General features: G+C 42.4%; 1 protein-coding gene across 2 annotated transcripts; it reads left to right on the top strand.

Moving 5' to 3' along the window:
• The first annotated feature begins 166 nt into the window (after positions 1–166).
• INPP5K (inositol polyphosphate-5-phosphatase K) lies at positions 167–16,019 on the top strand. Of its 2 annotated transcripts, XM_062012539.1 has the most exons (13): positions 167–328; positions 2,429–2,536; positions 3,200–3,308; positions 6,001–6,117; positions 6,404–6,576; positions 6,907–7,018; positions 7,568–7,677; positions 8,271–8,297; positions 9,994–10,186; positions 10,436–10,573; positions 11,065–11,148; positions 12,237–12,341; positions 13,327–16,019. In XM_062012539.1, the coding sequence occupies exons 1-13, from the start codon at positions 282–284 to the stop codon at positions 13,423–13,425; spliced, it is 1,422 nt and encodes a 473-aa protein (XP_061868523.1). In that variant the 5' UTR covers positions 167–281; the 3' UTR covers positions 13,426–16,019. The 2 variants fall into 2 exon arrangements, with proteins under 2 accessions (XP_061868523.1, XP_010193512.2); XM_010195210.2 differs by lacking the exon at positions 8,271–8,297.
• The last annotated feature ends 5,344 nt before the right edge of the window (positions 16,020–21,363 follow it).

Genomic DNA, 21,363 nt, shown 5'->3' with positions numbered 1-21,363 from the left:
TTTTCTCTTTGGGGGGAGGTGGCGCGGTGCAGCCCCGCGCGTGCAACAGCCGCGTTGGTCCTCCCGGCCGCCAGGGGGCGCCTCCGCGCCGTGCCGTGCCGTGCCGTGCCGTGCCGCCGCCCCCGTCACGCGGGCCAAGGGGCGCGCGGCGCTGCCGGCAGCGGGCGCGGCGCGGCTGAGGGGAGCGCGGAGGCCGGGCCGGGCCGGGCCGCCTGAGGCGGGGTCGGGGTCTGGGTCTCCGCTCGCCCCTTCGCAGCCCTTTCCGGACCCGAACGCCGGGGATGGAGCCCACAGGCCCGGAGCAGCGCGATGCCGTGAGGGAGCTGAGGTGAGCGTCTGAGGGGCGGCCGGGCGTGAGGCGCAGGTCTCTGAGGGCAGCTTTGCCGAGTACGGGGAGGAAAGTAGCTCAGTCTTGACGTAATTAGCTCAGAATTAGCGAAACTTGCGTTTGTGCTTATTAACAGGGAGTTAACGCTGACTAGCGCAGGTACGCGGGCACAGGGAAGGGAGAAAAGCTGCTTTTCTGCTTTGAAGCGGCGGTACGAGCCGTTTCAAGGCGGCTTATCCGACATTGTTGGGGCTCTTGGCACTTTCTGGAGACCTACTTAACGTTCCGTGAGGGCAAGATCTACTGCACTGGCTGTTTATGGCTCTAGGGTCTCCAAGTCGTCGCTTTTCGTGGGGAGGAAGGAACGCCAGTAAGTCTCTGGCGTCTGTCTGTGTGGTGTTTTTACGCTGCTGTGCTGTGGTGATGAGTTGTGTTGTCTGCACCGTGCTGTGGGCTTGGTCCTACCTAAAGGGTGGTTGAGCAGCACAGCTGAATAAAGAACCCAAGGAGCACTACCATGGGCTCATAACCTACAGTGAAAGTGGCTCATTAAGGATGTTCTTCACGTTTTTACACATATGTTTTGTTTTGGTGCAAATTCTGGCTCTGTAGCCCTTCCTGTGTTCTTAGTGGTGTGGGTTTGAGGGATTTCATTTCTATCAGTGAGGACTGATGGCTTCAATGTTATTTAGGTTTTGTTTAGTCAGGTAATTGTCTTCTAAAATGAATAACTGGGGAATGTCCCCAAGTGACACATTTCTGGTGTCAGAATTAGAACTGCACCTTCCCCCTTGCCCCAGAGATACGTTTCAGAATAGCTTTTGGCTGACTCTAAACAGAAGCAGTCTTGCAGAGAGAAACTGTTGATGAGAGAAATTATGGGTCATTTTAATCCAGTATGCAAAGTCACTTTCCAGCTCTTCCACAGACATCATGTGTCACCTTGAGCAGGCAATCGAGGGGATGTAGAAGTCTAGCCTAATAATGGATTTACTGATGGGATTCACCATTCAACTCTCAGTGTTTGTGAGGTCCTTACAGTATCCTAAGCTGAGTGGAAAATTAACAGCTTATTATTTTTTAAGTCTATCTGATAGTTAAGACTGACAGTTAAATGAATCTCTGTTTAGAAGCTTTAATATTGAAATTGCTGTTTTATTAAGAAACAGCAGACAAGTGACATTTCGATGTTTGACTGTGTGAGAGGAGCTTGGTTTTGGTCAGCACTGTATTTGTGTGTTTGGGAGCTGGGATTATATTTGTACTAGCCTACAGATGGAGGCACATGATTAATTCAAATCAACAATAAATTCTTTTCAATCTAGAGCTTATAGAATTAACCATGCTAAATCTATTATGAAGAAACAATTCACTGTGTGAGCTAGGATGTGATTGCAGCTTTTGTAACAACCCATTGAGTGTGGTGGTAATGCTACAGGGTTTTTTTCAGGGTTGCTGCACCACCGTTTGTCCTTTTGCCTTAGAAGCAATGCTGAATTTCACGAGTGAAAAACTTGATCTGGCAGACCCTTAGCCACCTGTTCCTTCTATACTTTGGATTTTGATGTAGGGCTAGTCCTTTGGAGCATAGCTCTTCTTTTTGCTTTTGATCAAATGGCATCCTTCAGTAGCGAAGATGCATTTCAAGACTCGGGAGCCCTCTCCCTGGCTGATTTGGAAAGCCTGCACCACGTGCGCAGCAGGTCCGCGAGCATCAGCAGCACAGGCTCCAGCGGGCGCCTGCAGCTCCGGCAGCGAGTAGCACAGCTCATGGCTTGTGTGGAGGACATCAGCTCGGATGATGAGATCCATGAAGAAGTGTCTCGCACGCTAGATGAAGCTTTCCTTATTTGGGGGAAAAAGATGAAGGATAAGTGGCAAGAATTGAGGTTTCGCTCCCTTCTAGTTGATTGTTTCTGCTGTTTTGGGGGTTTATTTAAGTGAGAGCTGATAAATAGATTGCTGATGGTTGAAAAGTGACAGAAATTTTCTGTAGTTAGAAGTTCTTTGAGGAAATGAGACGCTCTTATTGTTGGTTACCTCTTCATGTTTCAATTTCAGCATTACTTTTGTGTGGATTTTTTGTTTGCTTGTTTGTAGACTACACTTAGTGACCTGGAACGTGGGCACAGCTTCTCCACCTCCTGATGTCACTAGTTTACTTCAGCTCGATTCACTGGGCCCAACTGTGGATATGTATGTCATTGGGTAAGTACACGTTTGAGAAGTTGCTTCATAAGTTTATTGCAAAACTGGCAAGTCTTATCAACTCACTGTCCCCTTTGGGAGGACTGTGCCATATGAAAGGCTGCCTGGGAGGTGGTTTAACATTACTGCTAGCAGAAGGGGAAGAGGAGACAGAGATGATTTACAGAGAATTTCCCCTCCTTTCTGCTCTTGTTTTGTGACAAGATATATTCTCTTGTTTTTTTCTAAACACATAAAAATATTTGAGCTGCTGTTTTCTCTGTGGACATATAGAAGCATATTCATTTTGGTATGAGTTACCCAAAGTTCTGTGTGTTTTAAAGAAACTAGCACAAGCTTTTTAGGCATAATCTGCCATCACATGTTCCAAACTTTCTTGACATTTTAAAGGCCTGGCAGGTTATTTGTCATAACATATCTTGAATCTAGTATTGTCTTAAACTCTGTCTTCAGGTGTAAATAAACTCCTTTAACTTTGCCTTTCTCAGTGTTAGATGTATCGGACCTGTGGTCCAGTTAAACTGCTTGTAAGTGAGGAGCTGAACATGCAGATTTCTCACACTGAGAGAGGTCTGTTGGGATGTTGTGGTATGTGTTCTGCAAAGGTTATGTGAATTCTGTCAGATTTAAGTGATGTGGTGTGAGTAATCTTGATGTATTCAGCTTACAGGAGGTGAACTCAAGAATCACAAATTTTCTCTCTGACTTGGCATTTGATGATCCATGGAGCATTTTTTTCATGACCGTATTGTCTCCGTTGGGATACATCAAGGTAATTATTTACAGCTCTTAAATGTCACAGCAGTGATGGAAAACATCTCCCCCAGCTCCACTCAGGCTTTTTTCCCCTGAAACTCTCCATAAAAGGGAAGTTGATGGTGTGTTTTTTGCAGGTGTCAGTCTCTTTGATAGGGTCATGTATGTTAGAAGTGATTCTTCATCACACTTGTGTTTTCCTGGTTTGTTGATAAAGGCAGTTTTAATGAGGGTTATTTAAAATGACATATGATGTGAACTTGTACTCAACAGCCTTTTTCTTGTGGGCACAGTAGCTTTGTCTCTCTCTTGTTTGTAGAAAGTCTTCTTGCTCTGTGGAATAGTGGGGAACTGTATTGTGATGTTTCTGATGTAGGCTGCTTATTTATAGTGAAAGCAGTTACTCATCTCAAGCACTGGCAGTGATTTTTGTTAAGTAAAAACTGGTGAAGTTTCTTTCTCCTTTTCTTTTCTTCCCAACTTGTTTACAGGTGAAAATAATTTGCATCACTGTAAAAGATAAGTAGGTATAGTGTATATGTAGTGTGTGTATATATAGCTATAGTGTATATATCGTGTGTGTATATATAGGGGTTAAGTAGGTTTATATATGTATGTTATAAGACATATTTTTGATTGAAAACCTAGAACATTGTATGGCAGTTTAACTGACAAGTGTTAATATCTGGGGCATAAGATGAGCTAAAGTACTAGCTGTTTTAATAATGCAGAGAATAAACACAGAAGGATATCCTGAATTTCTCTGATAGATATTAAAAGGCTTTTGAATGTGGTGTTGATTTTCTAAATCAAGCATTATTTCAAGGTGATTTTGCTGAGGTGATTGTATTATCTGTGTGCTAATCACACTCACTAGTTGTGCCATTCTTTTAATTAAACAAAACAAAGGACCCATTGGGAAAAAGGAGAAAACCCTTTGTTCATTCTAGAGTAAGCTATTGCTGATAAACATTCTGAATCTGGCTGTGGCTGCCCTTCAGGCCCTGTGTACAGACAGATCAAAAGAATTCCTGGTGGTATGGGTGGCTGATTTTGAATTCTAATGGATAAATGTGGTGCTTTGAACACCCTAACGAAGGGATGCTGCCACCTAAGGGTTTCCAGCTCTAATAATGAGAGGAGACTGTCAGGCCAGGTCAGAATCAAAACAGGCAGTGAGGAGAGCTTGTGCTAGGATTTAGCTGGGAAGTTGGCTGAGGAGGAGAGGAACACTAGCCCCTTCTTTGCTGACCAATGACGAGGTTGAGCATAGAGGGATTGTTGTCATCTTGGGGGCATTCTGTCCCTTCAGTAACAGGGGCCATTTTCAGAGTGTTGAGCTGGTTGGGGTCAGGCAATTCTTTCCCCATAAGCAGAATCGTGTCCCATCTATGAAAGGTCTTTGCTTGATTTGACACTGCATGTTGGTGGGATGAGTGCTGGTTCCTGCAGAGGAGGAATCCATTGTGTTTGGATGTTCAAGACCTACAGAGAGAAGAGGTTTCATATGGATCTTGGGAAGTGTTTGAGTCTTGCCCACAACAGAGTGGAACATAGAAAATAATAAAGAGACCGGAAGGTCTTTTTGTCTTATGGACATAATTGTGAAAAGGAGAATACTGGTTACACCAAATGTCTGATCAGATACAAATACTTATGCATTATCTAGTAATTATGATCCATCATTTCAGTATGTTCTTCAGTGTTTTATTGGATTCAAGGGCATTGAAAACATTAGCATATCTTCTGAAACCATTTACTTCTGTAGATGTGGAGGCAAAGAAAGGAGGAATTTGAATTTGGGACTAAACTCGTGTACTTCTCCATCAATATTATTCTTAAAGTCAGATTTTATTCCAATGTAGTCTTTGTCTAAGTTCATCCAGCATCAAATTGAACTGCAATTAGTATATTTCAATGTTTGTACTTTAAATGGAATCATTATAGTTAAACACTTAAAATGGATTTTGTGGCTCATACCAGGAACATTGTAAAGTTCATACATTTTTTTATGAAGAACATCTTTGTTAGACTATTTCCACACACAAAAAACCCCAAACCACACAAAAAAAACCATCCCAGGATCTTAAAACTTAAACAGTGTTTTATGTGCTACATGCTCTCTTCTTCTTTAGATGTGTTCAGTGAATCAGTTCTTACAGGCATTGCAGACAGGAGTTACTGCTGTTTGCAAGTCATTGTTTTTGCAAATGCCTAGAATTAACTGCTGTGCTTTTTAGACATTTTGATGGCATTTAGAGTGATTAGTTATCTCTTGAGGATGTTAGACTTGGAAAAACTTGCTCCTCTTGAAGGACTAGTTGTGCATTAAGATGATAGGTGAAAAGTCAGGAATTTGGTTCTTTATGACCAGGATGCTTAAAAACAGAGGCTGATGAGGCAGAAGAAAGGTCTGTAAAGATGTTTGTGTGAGTACACATTTTGAGGTCAACTTCAGATTTGTAATATGATGTTAATTAGTTGAAAGAGTCATGAAAATGGTTGGTAAGTCTGCTGTAAGGCTTTGTTCTGTACAGCACTGCTGTGTGTCTGCATTTACTGTGTCATGGTATTGAAGCCAGGCTTGGTGAGAGGATTGCATGACTGCTATGATACCCTTCACTTAAAAGCTGCTATGAAGGTAGACCCAAGGAACTGCAAATACCTCCCTGGAAATGACCAGTTCCCTCTTTTTGTGTCTCTTCCAGCTCTCCTCAGTTCGCATGCAGGGGTTGCTGCTTCTGGTCTTTGTGAAGCACATCCACCTCCCTTTCATACGGGACATTCACACCCACTACACACGGACAGGCCTGTATGGATACTGGGTAAGGAAGCATCTGGGACTTGGTGGCTTTGTTTATATACCTCTAAATAGTTCCATGGTGGGAGAGAGGATATGTGGTTGATTTAAAAATGTATAAACTGCCAAGCAGCGATGCTCGCTTCTTTGAACCTGTGATATGCAAATGCACAGCACATACCGTAATTTCACCAGTTTATTAGCTGAAATCCACTTTAGTTAGGAAGAACTTGTGTTAATTGAAATCTAAATAGCAAGACTGAAAAATAGAGAGTGTGAATTCCCTCACTGTAGTTCATCTTACACACCAGGGGAACAAAGGAGGAGTGACCATTCGCATGTCCCTCTATGGCCATACAATTTGCTTCATGAACTGCCACTTGCCAGCTCATATGGAGAATACAGAGCAGCGACTGGATGACTTTGAAAAGATCCTAGAAATGCAGTTTGAAGGAGAGAATATTCCAAGTACCTTGGATCACGAGTGAGTTGTTCAGACCAGTTTCTGTCTGTATTGGTTTTATCTGTTGGCACTGGATGATCTTTTGAGGTCCTTTCCAACCCTCCAGATTCTGTGATTCTGTGACTTAATTTACCACTTCAGTTCCTTTTTGTGTTTGTTTGTGTTTATAGAGGGATAACCTGCTGCTAAGATTATCTGTAACTGCTTCATACTTGTGATTAAACTGTTTAAATTAAGTCATATAATTGATTAGAACACCTAATTAGCATAATGACTTCCATTCTTCCCTCATGTTAATGCATTCTTATAAATCTTCCTTGTTTTGTGTTTGTGGCTTGGGTTTTTTTTCAGTATTCTCTTCTGGTTTGGAGATCTAAACTTCAGGATAGCAGATTATGGCATACATTTTGTCCGGGAATCAATAAATAACAAGCGTTACAATCTGCTGTGGGAAAAGGACCAGGTGAGTTGACTTAATCTGTCTGGGGATTTAGTTTGGTTTGGTTTAATGTATGCTAACACAACAGGGTAGTTAGCATTACCTGAGTTTCTGATTTCTATGAAATAACACAGATTCAGAGTAGTCATGAGGTGGGATGGATCTGTCTGTTCACTTTCTCACTTCTCAGTCATAAGCCCCAATTGACTGCAAACTCTTCTGCTTTTGTTTAGTTTCTCACCTGCTTACAACGCTCATGGTTGACTGGAGTTCTCTCTTGACTTCATGGCTTGTGAATTGTTCATCACCTTAATGTCTCTTTTATATTTCACTTGAGAATTATTTGTAAGAAAAGCTTATTCTGGGATTTGTTTTGAGTTAAAACTGCCATAAAACCTTAAAACAGATCACGTCAAGAGTTCTGGCAGTAGCACTCCTGAATTCACCTTTCCAAATGTACTGACTGAGATGTTGAATTCTTCTTGGAAGATGCTGTCTCAGCTCCTTTCCCAGTTGCACTTTGAGCTCTGTTTTTTAAACAGAATCTTTAAAAGTTACTTTTTCTTTCTACAGTTAAATATGGCAAAAAAGAAAGAAGCATTTCTTCAGGATTTCATAGAGGGTCCCCTGCAGTTTAAACCCACCTACAAGTTTGACCTTTATTCGGATGTGTATGATACAAGGTAAAAGTGAAATAGGATGTGCTTAGACATGGAATATTAGGGTGAGTGAGGTGCTTGACTTAGTAAAGAAACCTGAATTTCCTGAGTACACTAATGTAACTGGGGCTATTGAGCTATTCTACTGTGCCTATTCAGTGGTCAGATCTGAGTAAAGGATTATTTCTGGCTGAAGAGGCCCAAGTCTGTGGGTTGTGTGAGGGAAGGAGTGAAACAACCCATCTTTCTTCTTGGAAAGCTTAGATTAACAGGGTACACCAGCACTTGTTTAAACCACTTGTTATTTGTTCTTTAATACTGAAAGTGCCCATTGGTTGTCACAAGTGAGTAAAAGGAAAAGAGGAATTGGCAATAATTTTCTTTGCCTTTCTGCTTGAGCATTTCATTTGGTACTGGTGGTATTTGGAAATAAATGTCAATGTGTATTTATAAATTGTTTACATTTGAAAATGGTGTATCCTAACTTTCCAAAGTTTTTCCTCTGAAAAACAGTAAGCAGAGCAGCCAAAGTTTATTGTGAAGTGTTAGTCTTATGTTTCAACAGAAGGATAAATTCCTGTCCAAAGGTTTGTACTGATGTTTTTCTTTACTTCCAGAGAGCAGAAGTCCCTGTTTTGGTTTAAGTAAGAAGAGAACTTTCTGGATTTCATAGATTTGTAAATATTTCAGAATCAAAACAAAGATCCTTCCTGAGCTTTTGATTTGATTATTGTGAAATATTTGAAAATCAGGTGACAGCTGATTTTCTTCAGGGATTTTCTCAATCTGTCTGAAAGCTGTAGTGATTTCTACTCTGCTGTTGCACTTAATATTGGAAGTTTATTTGGTTGAATCCAAAGACATTTTATTCTCATGCTGAGCAAGAAGAGATATAATAGGACCAGCAGCAAATCCACTTAACAAGAAACACTTCTAATAATCCAAACCTAGACAATCTAAGAATGATTCATAGTCTGTATTGGCTCATTTAAAGAACAGAAAGTCTGCTTACACATACTGTGTGCATTCTGCTGTTAAAACTAGCAGAGATATTTTGGTTGAATGGGGGACCATGCATAGACCTCAAGGCAAGCACCCTGGATGAGTGTGCTTTATATGAAGCACCCAGTATTTTGCTCTCTGATGCTTTTTCAATGTGCATTTTGAGGTTCTCTTTCCCATCTAATATGCCATTTTCTGTAAAACAGAGCATATGAACTCAAGCTGTTCTTTTAGGGTTTTCCTGCACAGCAGAGCAGACATATGGCAGCTCATAAAGATTTCTGTCGGTTTATATAATTACTGGAGTAAGTGGGATATGGCCCCTTAGTCATTTGTATTCTTTCCACCTTATTATAGGTGAGCTAGGCTTGTGTATGGGAAGGGGTAAAACAAAATTGTGCTGAATATTGAACTGAATGACGTTTGACTTTTCTTTTTATTGATTCTGAGATTCCAAGTTATTAAACTGACAGTTTTCCTCACACATCCTGCTCATTAACTTTTGTCATTCAATCCAGTCCATTCTAATTCCTCTTCCATAGGGTATGATCTTTTCTCCATTTCAATTTGAAGTGCTACATCCATACAGAGAGTTGCTGTTAAGCCTTCCTCTTCCTCCCACTACAGAGAGAACCACGAAAGGCTCATGGCTTCTGTTGTTGTTGATATGGTATAAAAGGAAACTCTGAATTATGATTCCAGTTTGATGTATAGCACAGTTGCAGGCACAACCTTCTTGATTATGGACTTGTATAGCCTTTTCTTAATCAGACATCAGTAGCTTGCAAATGTGAAATGCAGGCTAGTACAAGTTAAAGGAACTGTGTTTAAAGCATTACATCCATAGTGTAAGCTACCTAAGTTTGTCTGGTTTTTGTTGTTTAAAAAAACCCCTTCTTCTCAAATGTTTTCCTCATTCAGACTCTTCCTACATCTCCTTAAATTTATGCCCCTTTTCTCACAGTAACTATATGTTTGAAGCTTGGGGCAGTTGCTGTATTATCCCCATGTTCTTGCATGTTTTTATGGAGTGTTTTAGGAGAAAGTATCATTTCCTGTATGAAGCCAACTAACCCACTGAAACACCCCTCTCCCCTTCATTTTACTCCTCTTTAACCTATGAAACTGATCTGTGCTAAATGGAGTTGAGTTCAAATTAAGGAAACCTTGGTTGTGAAGTATATTGAACAGAGCTGTAAAATGAAGCTTGGATGTGATTGCCTTCTTTTATTAATACATATCTGACAGCCTTTCAATATTGAGTAGATTTTGCACAGTATTCTTAGCTTTTGGCAACTGATTTTCTTCTCATTTCACTTTTATCTTACACTTTTGCAGTGAGAAGAAAAGAAAGCCAGCGTGGACTGACAGAATTCTTTGGAGGGTGAAAAATCTCTGCCAGCACCCATCAAAAGAAGGCGAATTCTCTGAAGAAGAACAGACTATTTCTGTTACTTTGAATAACTACATCAGCCACATGAGCTATGGCATCAGCGATCACAAACCTGTTACAGGCACTTTTGGGCTTGAGGTGCTGTCCCAATTATGCTGTTGAGAAAAAAGTTTGTTTTATTAAGTGTTGCTTTACAGAAGCTGCTTTTCTAAACTTTGTAAGTCATAACCTGCATTTCATTCTGATCATAGCAAATGCAGCAAATCACTTTCAGGTGACTTCCATTCAGTTAAGAATCCCCCAGCAGGTGTGGCAGAGAATAACTTGAAAAGAATAGCTGAAAGACTGACAGATTTGACTGACTTCAAATTCTGCTCTTCTTTCTAGCTAAAGCCTCTTCTGTCAGATCCTTTGGTCACACTGAATCCAGAGGGAGAGTGGAGTGCAGAGCATGATGTTCTGATCAGCTATTCTGCAGTGCCTGAATTCCCAAGCAGTGCTTGGGACTGGATTGGGCTCTTCAAGGTAATGTTACAACATTGTGTCTCTTCAGTGAAGGTGGTGAATGTGACTGGAAGAGGTGGTAGATAGTCTTCTGTCATGGGACATTGTGATTCTTGCTAGTGCAAAGCTGTCTGAAATAGTTGTGGGTCCTCGATTGCCTTTAGTTTCTGTGTTCTGACAGTTTAGTTGCTTAGCATGTGAGCTTTTTTGCAGCCTTTAAATTCTGTGCTAAGCTGTTGTGCTGATTTATTGTCCTTCCCTAACACCTGCATTTCAAAAGATTTCTACTCAAAGAAAGAACAAAAATAAAAGTCAGTGGAAGGGTGAGAGAAGAGAGCACTGGCACCCTCTCGGAAACAAGAGATTTATGCTCCCCACCAAAGTGTTTTGGTTAAAAGTGAAGTGTTTAATTACTTCAGTGAAGTATTAACCATCTCTCTTGCAACTTTGTGTTTTCTGTATAGTGTTTTTTGTTTCCTTCAGAAGGCTGAACTTCTGCTCTTCCTTTGCAGGTGACTTTCAGGCATGTGAACGACTATGTTACTTATGCTTGGGTAGAAGATGATGAGGTTTCTTCTAACAAAGACAGTAAACAAGTAAGCCAGTTGTATTTCTTTCTAATGTAGTTTCCTGTAGAGTAACAGACGAGGTCTATTTGTTCCATATCTGCCTTTTCTTACATGCTCTGTAACCTGTTGCCCAATTGAAGATGATTGAGAGTGATATTATTGTTTAAAATCGCTCTTCCTAACTCTTACTGAGTTTCAGGCAGTCCAGCATTCCTTCTCAGGTGTGATCATAGTTCTTAAGGGAACTGATGAAAAAGCAACTTATTCTTGTAGTGTCTTCTCATTGTATTAAAACCCACTGTCATATTTTGCTCTGTTTCTGCCACTGATAGAAGTAACTGGCTACATTTCCATCTGACTGTAAAAGTTACTCAATGTGTGCTAAATAGTTACTGTGTGATTTTTGTTGCAGTTGGAAGCACCTAATGTTACTAACACAGTCAGTTCCAGGTATCTAATACAGCTACAGATTAAGGCTTCTTAGGCTTTTCATATTGTTCATTTTGGCTATTGAGTGTTTTGGTCCCTCTTTCAAGACTATTGCTGTTACATAGTTCTAATACTAATAGTACTAATTACCTAAAGCGATTTCAAACAACCCAAACTTACTTGGAATAGAGATTATCTGTTTTCAGAGACATTTATCTAAACAAACAGAAGTTCAGATTTCCTTTTGGAGAGACAGTGAGTGCCAGGGATGGATGAGATTTTCCAGACAGCACCAGAAAGCAGTTATTTCTTGTTAGAGATTTTGTTAGTTAGCATCAAGTTTACAACAGGAGCCCAAATTGTATTGTGTCAATAGTTTGAATCTCCCTCCTTGCTGCTCATCTGCCCTGCCCCTCCCCTTACAACAACCCTGAGTTTCTGCTTCTTTCTTCCTGAACCAAATCAGCTTGCTAACTTGGTGACAGATTTGCCTTTCCTCCCTGACTTCGCTTTCAGATGGTTTCAGGAGTTATTTCTGTCCTCATCCTTTTTAGCTTATGATTACAAATTTGCTTATAAATAGTGAATAGCTATTTTTGTGCTGTCCTGAATAGCAGAGACTGCATTTTTGCAAACTTATTTCTCCATGGAAGTTGCCCATTGCTTGTTCTTCCTCTTGTTGACAGGTTTACATGAGTGCTGCAGAAATACCCGATATTGGAGGAGAATTTCTGCTTTGTTATTATAGCAATAATTTGCAGTCAATAGTTGGCATCAGCCAGCCTTTTCAGGTAATAGATTTGGAAGCTTTGATTAATGCTGATGTGATTTTTACTTCTTTTGCTTTCATGTGCATCTGAACATAAGTGTGTGCAGCTTTATTAATCCTGGGGTGGTGGCAGCAGAAGTGGTTGCAAAATTGACGTGTTCTGGCTAACATACCATAAAAGAATTTGCTGATATGCCAACAGACTCAGTAGCTATTATGGCACCACGTTGTTGTAATGAAATAAGACAGGTTTCTTTCTCTCAGCTTTCCTTTTTGGAACCTCAGGCCCTGTCAGTTAGGTCCCTAGTTTCCATAAAGCTGAGAAATCAGCTCGAGTGCTGTCAAGTTTTGGAGAGATTGTAAGTGAACTCTTTGTATTCCATTCTGTGGCAGATTTGCACAGAAAGGCTTCCCATCTAGTCACTTGAGTTTGGGAAAGACAGGGCAGCTAGAACTTAAGTTATTTGTTTAACAAGCTGCTTCATTTAATTTCTGAAAGGATGACTTTAACTTGCACAGACTGGACAAAATGACTGAGCATTGCTGCTTCTACACAAACACTTTTTGCCAAGCGTTTTGTTTGTGCTTGATTCTCCGTGGTGTCATGACTGTGCTAATGTGTTGTGGAATGGTTAGAATGGAATTCTGCATTGTTGTTGGATGAAGGGGTTTTAAAAGACTGTGAAACTCCATTACCTTAGGGGATGCAGTAATGAAAGTTATGGGGCTGGCTGGTGTATCTCAGTGATACTGCTCATATTTTTCTTTCTATATTGGTGGGAAACATTGCCTGCCTTTTTACATGACACTTAATGTTTTGGTATCAGTTTAGTGTAGTTTTACTAGATTAAAAAAACCAAACCCTAATTGTTGCATAGATGCATCACTTTTGGTTTTCTCAGGTTTTAATGAGTATGTAAGACATTTATATAAATGGGGTATTGATAGCCCAGAGCGGCACATTGTTTCTGAATGTGTTAATTTGTTAATTACTGTCTTTTCCTTAGATTCAGCCCAACAGAACATTTCTAGAAAAGGATATTACACAGGAAGAGAACAGTTGGATGCAGAAACCTGACAATCTGGAGTCACGAGAGGAGTTCTGAAGGCAGAAAGGACGTTTAGTGGTCCCGATTGAGGAGTCAGATGATTCTTTATGTCTTAGGGATTATAAGCTTTTACTCTTAGAAGATGGAGTAAGGCAGTGCAAGTGAGACAGGTAGGATTGCTCAGAAACTTTGTAAGCTCCTAGAAGATAATTTATTGTGGAAACAGATCTTTTTATTGTTACAGAGAGAGTGACTCTCTTGCACTGGATGAGAACCATACAAGTAGCACTTAGTGATTGCTGTATGTTTTAAGACAGATGTTTCTAGTACAACAAAGGAACCTAAGTCAGCTGCAATCTGTAAGAGATTTTTAGGCTTGCTCCTTTTGTTTGTAGAGGATATTTTACTTACAATGCAATATTTACTATGCTGCAGCCATTTAATGTTTGATTTCCAGATTTTAAGTTTAAATGAAGTTATTTTAAAAGTATTTATTAGCCACAGCTAGTTAGCTTGGTTGAAAGTCTGATCTGGCTTTCACATGTAAGCTGATTGCCTTTTGGGGAACACGTGTGGCAACAAGGCACACGTGAACACAATCTTTGGAGTGTGTAAATCCTCCTTTGGTAGATCCCTTTTCCTCAGGCCTTACTCATAACTGTTGATAGGATTTGCCATTTCTGATTTTTCTAGATTGAGATATATTTATCAAAACACACTTTTCCTGACTCTCTTTTTTTCCCCATTCCTCTTTTATAAAACAAATGATCAATTTGCATTTGGCATTTCTCCCTCTGGCTTAAAAACATAAAATAAAACCACTTTTATGTTTGACCCTGGCTCAGCATTAACCAGGATCCCACAGTTTCTGAATGAAATTGCTTTAGTTGAGAAATGCTTGAGCACAGGTGAACAAACCATCAGCCATGAAGCACTTGTTGTCAAAGTTAATGCTCATGGTACCAACCCCATTTGTTTTCTGTTGTCATACTGATTTTAGAAAGCTGAAGCCATATTTAAGTACTTCCCTGATCCCCTCCTGCTATGTGATTGCTACAGAAATTGTGGGAGCTGAAATTGGGAATTTCAGTGGGACACATTCTTTTTTTTATGGTAGAATCTGTGCTACCAAAATTGTAAATCTCCAATTTACAGCAGTTGGTCTGCAAAATTCCTGGTTTTCCAGAGGTGCTTTGACTTAACGTGCCCTTTGCACCTGAGAGTGGAGATGGAGTAAGAAAGATCACGTACCTTTTAAAAACCTGGAAGGCAGTTAGCTTCAGAAGTGGTGGTGTTTCTTAGTGAGGTGCTTGGAGGTGTTTGGAAAGGACTGGAAGAGGCACCAGTGTTCCCCAGCATCTCAGGCTGCAGTGCTGGGAAAGAACATTTGTGAGTCTCCTGTGTTCTAGACGCACGGCTTCGAGCTTCCTACTTAGTGTGGTAAGTACAGTTACTAGTCACTGGCACATGGTTATGGATGGAAAAGAGAAAATCTAGTTCAAGTAGAAGAGCAACACAAAGGATGTTGGTGTGTTTATGGATTCCTTTTTGTTGTTTTTCTCAAAGCCTTGGGGTTTTTTCAGGGTTCTTTTGAGGCAGAAGCTAACACCTTGATGTGACATTTGTTTTGCAGTTACGTGCTTACATGATTCCCTGTATAAAATCTTCTGTGGTCTGGGTGTCTTTGTGTACTGTGAAAGCTATAACGTGGGTTAACTGGTTAGATAGTTGGAATGTGGGATATAAGAACACAGCCTCTCTGAATTCTAGTGAGTCATATCTCAGCTTAATGCTTGGTGTTGAGAACTGTTTCCAGTTGTAAGCAGTGAGGGCAAGGTTCAGAGGATACCGTGGTCACTGCATGGATTTGCTTTGAGGTTTACAGTTTGTACATTCCTATAACACTTTGGAACAATAATAGAAACAGTTTTCACATTCGTACCGGTCTTACCAGGATTAGTTTTGCACTAAATCTTTCAGATGTGTGACTTTTCATGGCAACTGGGGCATCAGACAATTCCCTACTGAATTGCAAAGAACTTCTGCAGTTCCTGAGTTGTACTCTGTTTCTGCTTTTACTTGTGTATTACTGTACTCCATGCAAGGAGATTCTGTGGAGAGCTCCAAGAACAGTGGCCTTTGCATTCCAGACCACAGCTGGCCATTTACTGTGGACCAAGATCCAGTTTCTTCTCATCAGGATGCATCTGCTGTTCTTGAGGAGCTCGAGGGGGAGCCGTACAGCTGCATTACGTGGGCAAGGAACTCATGGTCCTTAGTGCTGTGTGAGCACTGATAACCCTCTCACTCACTGGGCACAGGAGCTGCCTTTTGTAAACTGATCCTTCAAACCACAGGACTTCAAGACAAATGCCCGCAGCAGCTGTGATTAAATCTGCTTGTGTGTTAGTGGCTGCTGCACAGAACTGTCTACTTCTTTCTTAAGTATTTGCACACAGTGGCACTTTTGTTTACTACTGTTACCTATGGTAGCTTTTCAAACTGTTCCATGACCTGTCATGATGCAATTTCTGATGAGATTTATCTTTCTTAAAACACCTTGAATTGGATGTTGTAATCACTGGAGATGTTTTTATACTCACCTGTTTTCTTTTCATGTACCACTAAAATAAATCCTTGCAGTGTTCTAATGTGGCCTCCATTAATTTGAGAGCAAAGGCATTGGTTTGGGTGGGGAGGATCAGTCCCTACATGGTAACTTGTCTCCAAGAAACTTGGGTCATGTTTAATGTGCAGATACAATGGTATTTGAGAATGGAAATCATAGAATGGTAGGATTGGAAGGAACCTTTAGAGCTCATCCAGTCCAACCCCCCTGCAGAAGCAGGTTCACCTAGATCAGGTCAAACAGGAACATGTCCAGGTGGGTCTTGAAGATCTCCCAGGAAGGAGCCTCCACACCCTCCCTGGGCAGCCTGGGCCAGGGCTCCCTCACTGAAACACTGAAAGAGTTTTTCCTTATATTTAAGTGGAACTGTTTGTGTTCCAGCTGCATCCCATCACCCCTTGTCCTGTTGCTAGATGCCATAGAAAAAAGGGATGTCCCAACCTCCTGACACCCACCCTTTAGATATTTGTCACTTTTAATGAGATCCCCCCTCAGTCTCCTCCAGACTCAACAGCCCCAGGTCCCGCAGCCTTTCCTCGGATGAAAGATGTTCCAGTCCCCTGATCATCTTGGTGTCCCTGCACTGGCCTCTCTCCAGCACTTCCCTGTCCCTCTTGAGCTGAGGAGCCCAGAACTGGACACAGGACTCCAGATGAGGCCTCACTGGGGCAGAGTAGAGGGGGAGCAGAACCTCTTTTGACCTGCTGCCCACACTCTTCTTGATGCATCCCAGGATGCCATCGGCTTCTTGCCCAGGAGGGCACATTGCTGGCTCATGTTTAGTTTATTATCAATAATATGTCAGTAATAACAAATGCAGTGGGGCAAAAGAAGGGCAAGGACAAATCATAGAACCATAACTGTTTTTCTTTTGGACAAAGTAGATTCATTTCTTTTCCCCCCCATTAAATGGCTCCAGTATTACCTGGGCTTCTGGTTTGGATCTCCTGTCCCCTCTTCTCCATCGAGGTTTTGCTCTTTTTCTTGTACAAATGCTTAAGTCACCTAAATCACTTAGTTTTTAAGAACAAGTTCTTCTAAGCTCCCTTTTCCCATGTGTATTTGAGATGTCTTTTCTGTTGTTGTGAACCATCTGCTCCCCTGTACTTTGGATTTTATCTTTTCCTATATTTTAATAGAAATTTGCCACCAGATAGCTTCCACCTCGGGGCAGCTCATGGTTGGGAGAATTTCTTTTAAAACAGGAAATATGCCCACCAAGGCATGTTGTCCAGTGTAGGCTTATTTACCTTCCCTGGGTTTTCCTAGCTAACCTCAGGATGTGCAGCATATCATTGCACACAGATAGCACAGCTCTGTGTAAACAGGAAATATTTCGAAGATGTCTTGCGTGTGTGCTGGGCCCTAAAAATACCTCTTGATAATGTCCATTGTTTCTACTACCACTGCTTCCTCCTCCGCTCTGGGATGCTAAGTGACACTTAGATGAACTTGTCTTAATTAATATACTGCAGTGGAAAGGTCAGTTGAGCAAAGCTTAAATTAGGTTTTCCTTGAGAGAGGAAATGGTACCTTTTTTGAGAACTCCACATTACTAACAGGAATGTTTCCAGTGGCTCCATCTGTCCTTGGGTATAGAGTTTGCTATTGGGAAGTGATTGAAATGAAGCAGCTTGTTTAACTCATGCATTAGGCAAGGTTCTTTATACCTGCCTTGAAAGCAACTGGAGATAAATACTTATGTGTAAAGTGGAAGTGTTTGAGGCCATTTGTCTGTATGCACAGCTTGCTTTCCTTTAGCTCTTTCCAGGTGCAAGCTTGGACATGGGAGTTGTGTAGTACACAGCAGTACAGTGTAAGCTGTTTGTTGTGTGGCTGCTGTGTTCAGCCAAAGCAACAGCACTCACCACTTGATCAATCCTTGCAGTACACACTTGGCCCCTCTAGGAAATGACCCACTTGGGAGCTGTGCTGAACTTAGTCATGTATCTATGTGTACATCCCACCTCCCTGGATTACAGTGGAATGATCATCTTCCCCTTACAGGGGCTCTTGTGTTACATGTGCAGTCTCAAAAGTAGGAAGAGAACCTGTGCAGGAGGTTTTGAAGCACAGCTTGGAAGAATCTCTGGAGTGAAGTCAGGGAGAGTATGAGATCTGGGGGTGCAGAGTGGTGAGAGGACACGGAGAGATGGGGGAAGAATTCAGAAAATAAGAATTTGCACATAATTCTGGTGTCTGCATCACAGAAACCATCCCAGTTAAACAGCTTAGTGTCCCACACTTAATCCTTGGCGTTCCTCTGCATGGGAAGGGTAGATAAGGGGCTGGGGATTGCTCCACGGTGCTGAGGGTGGGTTTGTGTGGGGAAGTGACAGTGATGGGTTTCTCAGATGACATAAAATCCTTTTTTCAGTAGAAGCCTATATTGGGAGTAAGTGGTGAAGGTGACAATTGGTGGGCTGGAACAATCTTATGTATAACAGCTAAGGGAAGTGTAAGAGTAACTCCAGGTAGGAAGAACAGAACAGGGCAGACCACTTCTCTTTGGTTACTGAACAGAACGGTCTTTGTGTCTACTTCTTAATGGCCAGGGGGTTGTTAATCTTAACATCTAGATAGTATCACCTGCAATTGGTCTGTAATAGAGTTGAAAGTTCAAATTTGACTATTCCAAGCAGACTGAAGGAATTGTCCCCTAACAGCAAGTCTTAAAAGACCCGAGATGTGGACTGATCTGTTTTCCCCCTGTTTGCAGGCTGGAGGGGGCCATAGGGCTGGTACTGCATGAAGGGGTGACATGGCTGTGGTGCAGCTCTGTAATTGCACTTGCACCAGTGTTCACCAGATTATTTTTCTCATAGTCCCAGCAGGAATTTCTGTGCAGTGAAGGTGCCAGTTAATTTCCTCTCTCAGGATCAGGGAGCTACTCGACGATTCAATTAGTAATGATTTAGTTCTGCAGCAATTTGAAGAACTTCCTGCAGTTACCATGGGAGCAATCAGTATTTTCTATTGCTCTGCCTCTAAACCAAGTATCTCAGAGGTGAAGATGAAGAATTTTTCCTCTTGCTAGGCTTGTAAAGTCTATCCTGTGATTGTTTTGTGCTAATACCTGGGAAACAGCATCCGCAGCGACTGGACTGCTCTACGTCCGCTGGGACTGAACTGGGACATCAAAGTTTGCAGCAATAAACACCAACATAAATTTAGGCTTCTTGGAATTTGAGCCCATTTTAACAAGTGGAAAATAGTTTTGAACTTAATTGTTGTTTCAACTCACACCTCCTCTCTGTATAAATAGGTTCATCTCTTCCTCTCACTACAGGGCTCGGAACCAAAGGTTGTGGTTAGTCCAGGTCTTCTTCCAGCCTACTCAGGGAGTTCTGCTGCAGTCTGTAAAGAACAGAGTCACTGACTTACCTGGGGGGGAAAAATGGAACTGCAAATTGAACTCATTCCTACAGGAGAAATCATCCGTGTGGTGAGTCGCAGTGGAGAACGCAAGACTGTAAGCCTGGCTTTTATTGTTCCCTTTTCTCTTCTCCTAGTGTGAGTTACCTGAGAACCAGCTCACTCACCAGCAGCATGAACTGGGAAATGCCAGTGCAAAGATGTGAGGCTTCTGTGAGAGTGCTGGGTCATTGCAGTGACTGTAGCTGTGTTGTGAACAGCTTTTCCTCAGTAGGATGAAACTAGTAGCAAAGCAAGTTCAATATTGAGCCAGCAGGAGTTTAGAAAATGATTAAAATGTATTTCCTGTAGAAATACTTCAGTGTGCCAGAGCTGAAATGGGTGTATTTCCCTGTCCACACAGACTGCCAGAATTCTGCAAGCACTTTTGAACTCCAAAGGAAGGGAAAGGAGAGTATTTTTGATGCTCTGCAGGATCAATTGGCCGTGTTGTCACTGGAGTCGTGCCCTGAACGTTACAGGCAGGTTCATACCTCAGAGATTCGCTGGTCAGGGACTGTAGTAATGGGCTGGTATTAGCATCTTGAGGAGCTGCATTCTGTAACCTGTGACTTTTATGGAGCCTGGGTTCAGGGTTTGTGTTGTAAGCAAGTGGGAAATTGATGAGCTGAGTATCTCTGGTTTGGTGTGGTTGAAGTAAATGGTTACAAAAGACAGGGTACTTTCCTAAGGCTACTTCTGGTTTTCAGAACTTGGAATGAATGGCCATGCTCTCTGTTTTGCTTCAGAATACTTTCTAACTGGATGTGTATACTTGCTAATGAAAAGAGCCTGGAGAGAATTTCCTGTGTAAAAGCTCCTTCAAGTGTTTAAGTGTAGCCAAATGCAGATATGAATGTGTACTTCCCTGTTCAGTACATCTCCAGATCTGGTAGCAGGCTGCCTTGTGCTAAATTGCACTTAAAATTACCCAGGACATTTACTGTGAGGATTACACAATTGTTGGTAGAGTCCTGTTACAAACCTGAGAGCTCTGCCTTGTCAGAAGAGAAGAGCAATTCTGATATTCTTCGGTTTCCAGGTCTGGGAATGCTCCTGACTTAGGGGACACTTGTGGGACTGAATTGTCTTTCCCAGAGGGAACTGTTCCTTGAACCTTATCCCGAAGAGCATGTGCCAGGATGCTGGGGGAGACATCAGAGAGAGAAAAGCTATGAGTTCAGCTTTCTAAAAAGTTTTAGGTACTCATTAACAGTCCATAAAGCTGTAACTTGATACTTGGAGAGCAGCAGCCTGTATTTGTCAAGCACTGTTGGTGCTGCAGAATTGGCCAGAGGAAAGTACTTTCTGATGTGCTGCGTGATAATACAAACAGAAGCTGATAGCTGGAGGTATTTCCAGCTGCTGCAGGAATGGAAAGCACAGAGCTGCACTGTTTCGGCTCCGTATGCTTCGGTCTGTTGGCATTAAATCTTGTGCGGAATTCCCCGGGGCCCCTGTTTAGCCTGCCGCCGCTGTTTCACAGGGATACGAGATGGACTCAGCCGCACAGAGTGGATGGTCACCTCAACCTGCTCCCTCTGGCTCTGGGGAATCATTCCGGAGTGACCTTCACCCCGCGCCCTTCTCGGAAGCGACGCTTTCGGCCATTCTGTCAGTGAGGAGGAGATGCCGAACTTTACCGTCTGTGTCCGGGCTGTCTCGTCGTGCGCCTGGAGCAGCCCGTGGCTCTAAGCGACGGGAGCCGATGTGGCAGCGCAGCCGCTCGCCAGCGCGCCCCTGTCCCGGGCACCGCCGCCAGGGCGAGCGGGCTCCCGCCTCCGGCAGCCCGGGGCGGGCGGAGGGGCTGCCGAGCGCAGCCGGGGAGGGGAGAAGCGGCCGGCCCGCCCCGCGGAGCTGGCGGCAGGTGAGGGCGGAGGCAGGGCCGCGGCCTGGCCGCCCGCACTCCGCATGCCCGGCGCTCGGACATGCTCACTAGCGGCGCGGCGCGG

This window comes from Colius striatus, chromosome 20, assembly GCF_028858725.1.
Source record: "Colius striatus isolate bColStr4 chromosome 20, bColStr4.1.hap1, whole genome shotgun sequence".
In the NCBI taxonomy this organism is placed as follows: Eukaryota; Metazoa; Chordata; class Aves; order Coliiformes; family Coliidae; genus Colius; species Colius striatus.
This window is presented reverse-complemented; position numbering and strand designations above follow the sequence as displayed.